The following is a 4,020-nucleotide window of genomic DNA, read 5'->3' on the forward strand; positions in this document are numbered from 1 at the left end:
ACTACAAGGAGTTTCAGCTGCCCCAGTTCTACCTTAAAGCATATGATATTACCGCACTCTGGTGGCAACAGAGTCCTTTGTGCTATTAAGGGGTTGGGGGTTATCTGTAAATTTGTAAGGACGGAATTTGAGCTTATAAGCAGTTGACCCACTTCAAACTCAAAATGCTAGAGATCTTGAATTTAGCAATGGATTTGCTTGAGGATCTGTCACCTTTGAAAATGTACAGTAAATTTGGCAAGTTTATCAACCTTTTCAAAAGTCAAGTACACCATTTCCCCCGAGAATGTTCCTAGCTGTCTCTGGCATCATCCTGCCTTGCAATTCTACGTGGGTCTTCCATGGTTTGGAGGTACCTGTGCTGAGCAAGAACAAGTGGGGACTCTGGAATGCTCTGCCTGTAGCAGTTGCATGAACTCAAGCCCTCTGAGCTGCAGTGACCTCATCTGTGCACACAGATAATAATGCCCACCTCACAGGGCTGATGGAAGGATGAAATGAGTTGATGCATTTTTGTGAAAGTATCTTGTCTTGGATTGGGAACTATAGCAATGTTAGTTCATTGTGGGGACTCGTCCTCTGAAGTGACACTGGAGGAGCCATGGGCATTCCAGGTGGTCCTGGTGTCGATGAGGGAGCTTATTTTCAGTCTGTTCAGGATTTTCTCAGATTTCCTGTATCTAACCTGATCTAAACCTTCCCATCCATACCAGAAAGGCCTCTGTCTTCCCCAGTTCCTTTTGACCAGGGTAAACAGTAGGCCTGATCTGCCAGAGTCACTGCATGCCTAAGGAAAGCCCTTGATTTCATACCCCAGGTCAGCCCAGAACCAAGGCAGGCTCAGAAGACAGGAGTCCTTTCCTTCAACCCTTGTATATGGTTTAGCAGAGGAAGGCAGTATTTTCCACTATATTAAAACTCTATATAAAGTTTTAATTGGAATAAAGAAATTAAGGCTTGGCTTGTCAGCATACCTCACACAAATCATTTGGATTTCCACATAGATTTCTCAATGCAAACCTTGTCAAACAAAATGCACAAGGTCAGTATTCAGAAAAGGGCAGTTGGTGGGCAGCTGGCACCTAGACAGTTAAGGTCTCTAGGAACATAAAGATCCTATGTGCATACACTTGGTTAATCATTTTCTTAATGTCTCAAAATTATAAATATCATCCTGCATATACTTGGTTGAATTTCCTTCCTCATCCAACTCTAAACATGTAGGGTGTTTGCGTGTGTTTCTGATCATTGTTTTCTCTTTGAACACACACACAAAATGAAAAACAGTTTTATTTTTCCTCCTGTGAAATTGAACTCCTTGAAACCCAGAACACGTATACATTTCACAGGGCCAAGTTCATATGTTAAAAGCTGCAAACTAAAAGGAAGAATTTTCAGCAACTTCTTAAAAAAAATTGTTAAATGTTTATTTATTTTTGAAAGAGAGAGAGAGAGAGACAGACAGACAGACAGAGTGTGAATGGAGGAGGGGCAGAGAGATGGAGACACAGAATTCAAAGGAGGCTCCAGGCTCCAAGCTGTCAGCACAGAGCCCACCACAGGGCTCGAACTCATGAACTGTGAGATCATGACCTGAGCTGAAGTCAGACACTCAACTGACTGAACTACCCAGGCTCCCCTCAGTAACTTTTGAGTAACTGGAAAGAGGAGACCCTAAGTACTACTACCCTCAATGTCTCATTCTCTCTCTCTCCCTGTCTCTCTTTCTCTCTGAACACACACACACACACACACACACACACACACACACACACACATTTTGGGGTTTTTTGGACACAAAAAATTGGGCTAAAGTTGCCACTGATTCTGTCACATGGTGATTCATTTTCAGCTATGTTTCTATTGCAGAAATGTGAAGATACCTAGATATTCTTCAAGTGGCAAGATTATACCTAATGAGAGAAGAGCCTCTCTCAAAGAAATATCCCATGAAAAATTCTAATCCCAAACATTATTGTAAATACGTGTAATTAGCTCATTCTGTACTCACAGCAACCTTATGAGGTAGCAAGTATGATTACTCCCATTTTACAGAAAAAGAAATTGAGGCTTAAAGAGTTTACATAAAGTAAGCAAACACAAATGCATATTCCTACTTTCTGCTCTTTGTAACCTAAAATGTTGCACAGTCAATGTTCTGTACCTTGCTTTTTTCCCTTAGCAACACACACAGGGATTCCTCACTTTGCATACACAGAAATCTCAGCTATATCATTCCAACCTGGCTTAGTTTCCTCAGCTGCAAGACAAAGAAAGACTATATTTTGTCTTGAAGGCTGTCGAATTTATCATGTTTATACATCTCAGAGGAATCAAAGGATGGATTAAGGGAGGGGCATTTCCCAGTTCCCAAGAAGCAAAGCGGCACCACTCTGATCATACAGCCAGCTCCCCGGTTAGTCGGTTGGTCGGCTTTACTTCTCAGCCATGGGTACTGAAGCTACGTCACACCCAGCAGCACCTGTTGCTAGAGATACAAGAAGATACAGTGGTGTTTGTCCTCTGCAAGCAGCAGTTTTTAAATACCTGCCATGTTGGGTTTTGTTTTGTTTTCAAATTTTCTCCAGGTGCCCAAGGCTTTGAAACTACCTCCCATCTCAGAAGAACCACCCAGAGTCCTGAACCCCCTGAGGAGTCCATTTAAGGCCAATGAACCTCCAGCAGAACTCTTTATCTTCCCAGTGGAGATTCATTTCCACACCCAACATCCCTCAAAAGAAAAGTCACACAGAAGAGGTAGATCACCTGTGTTTAGGTGTTCCTGAGGGAACTCAGGCAGGCACTTGGATGTGGGTCTCCCTAATGTAAATGTCTCCTAAATCATGGTTTACCCTCCTCAGAGTCATCATCTCCAGAGAACATTTTTTAAAGGAAGAAAAAGGGTAAAATCTAGAAGTCGATGCCTTCTGGTCATATTCACATGTCCCCATATGGTAGTAAAGATGGCCTCCTGCATGGGTTGGTTTTTTTTCTTTTTTTTAAGTTCATTTTTTTGAGAGAGAGAAAGAGAGTGAGAGAGTGCACACAAGGGGGAAGGGTCAGAGAGAGGGAGAGACAGAATCCCAAGCAGACACTGCACACTGTCAGCACGGAGCCAGACATGGGGCTCAAAACCACAAACCGCGATATTGTGACCTGAGCCAAAATCAAGAGTTGGATGCTTAACCAACTAAACCACCCAAATGGCCTGGCCTCCTGCATTTTCATGCTAATCTCTTATCTGTTAACCCCACTAGAAAGGATATGCCCCTTAAAAGCTCTTGCAAAAGTACCAGAATTGCCTCTAATTGGCCAGGCTTGAGTTGCATGCCCAACCTGGACCCAATCATTGCAGCTAAGACAATGAAATGTGCTCATTAGCCAGTCACACGCCCATCCCCAGAGTCAGGGAATGGACACAGCTCCACCCAAACCACATAGTGTGAGCAGGGGAGAGATGGGTCCCCAAAAAGAAGAGACAGTTGGCAAAAACCACAGACATCTACAAAACTTGGCTTTCTCCTTGTCTCCTAGGTGCTCCACACCCTGAGTCAGGACCAGAAACAGAAGAAAAGGTCAGGGCTTTACGGAAACCTCCCATGAAGCATGCATCCCTAGAAAAGCCAAGGGAGTTAACAGTGCATCTCCCAGTGGACACAGGCAGGGACATGCTCTCACCTCAAGGTAGCTATTCATTCCCTCCAGTATCCCACAGGACTCTCACCCCGAAAGGAAGCAAGGCAAGACACACAAGGAACCTCAGCCATGAAGAAGGAGGCTGGAAGGGAAGCTAGTTGCTCCCCTGCCACTCGAAAATGGCTTAGTTCAGGCAGTGGCTGTCTTCACCAAAGTGCTATTATAAGACCAACTTAGTGTCTAGTTCATGCAACTTACTCACTGAATCATCCCCCTACTAACAGTTTTTGGTTGCAGATGTAAAACAGCACCAGACTTACTAAAACTTTGCTGCATGCTTTATAGTTTATCTTATGTTTTTAGCCAATGAAATTCCATTTCTAA

The 4,020-nt window shown here is 43.6% G+C and overlaps 1 protein-coding gene across 6 annotated transcripts in view; it reads left to right on the plus strand.

Moving 5' to 3' along the window:
• Nucleotides 1-4,020, plus strand: part of KIAA2012 (KIAA2012 ortholog) — a 108,053-nt gene that overhangs the window by 26,055 nt on the left and 77,978 nt on the right. For all 6 annotated transcript variants that reach the window (XM_086719293.1, XM_086719296.1, XM_086719295.1 and 3 more), the window contains 2 exons: nucleotides 2,589-2,757; nucleotides 3,535-3,684. In XM_086719293.1, the coding sequence (XP_086575419.1) occupies nucleotides 2,589-2,757; nucleotides 3,535-3,684 (319 nt within the window). The remainder of the gene's footprint in view (nucleotides 1-2,588; nucleotides 2,758-3,534; nucleotides 3,685-4,020) is intronic.

The sequence above is a fragment of the Puma concolor genome, chromosome C1, assembly GCF_028749965.1.
Source record: "Puma concolor isolate L17-30 chromosome C1, mPumCon1.1.hap2, whole genome shotgun sequence".
Lineage (NCBI taxonomy): Eukaryota > Metazoa > Chordata > Mammalia > Carnivora > Felidae > Puma > Puma concolor.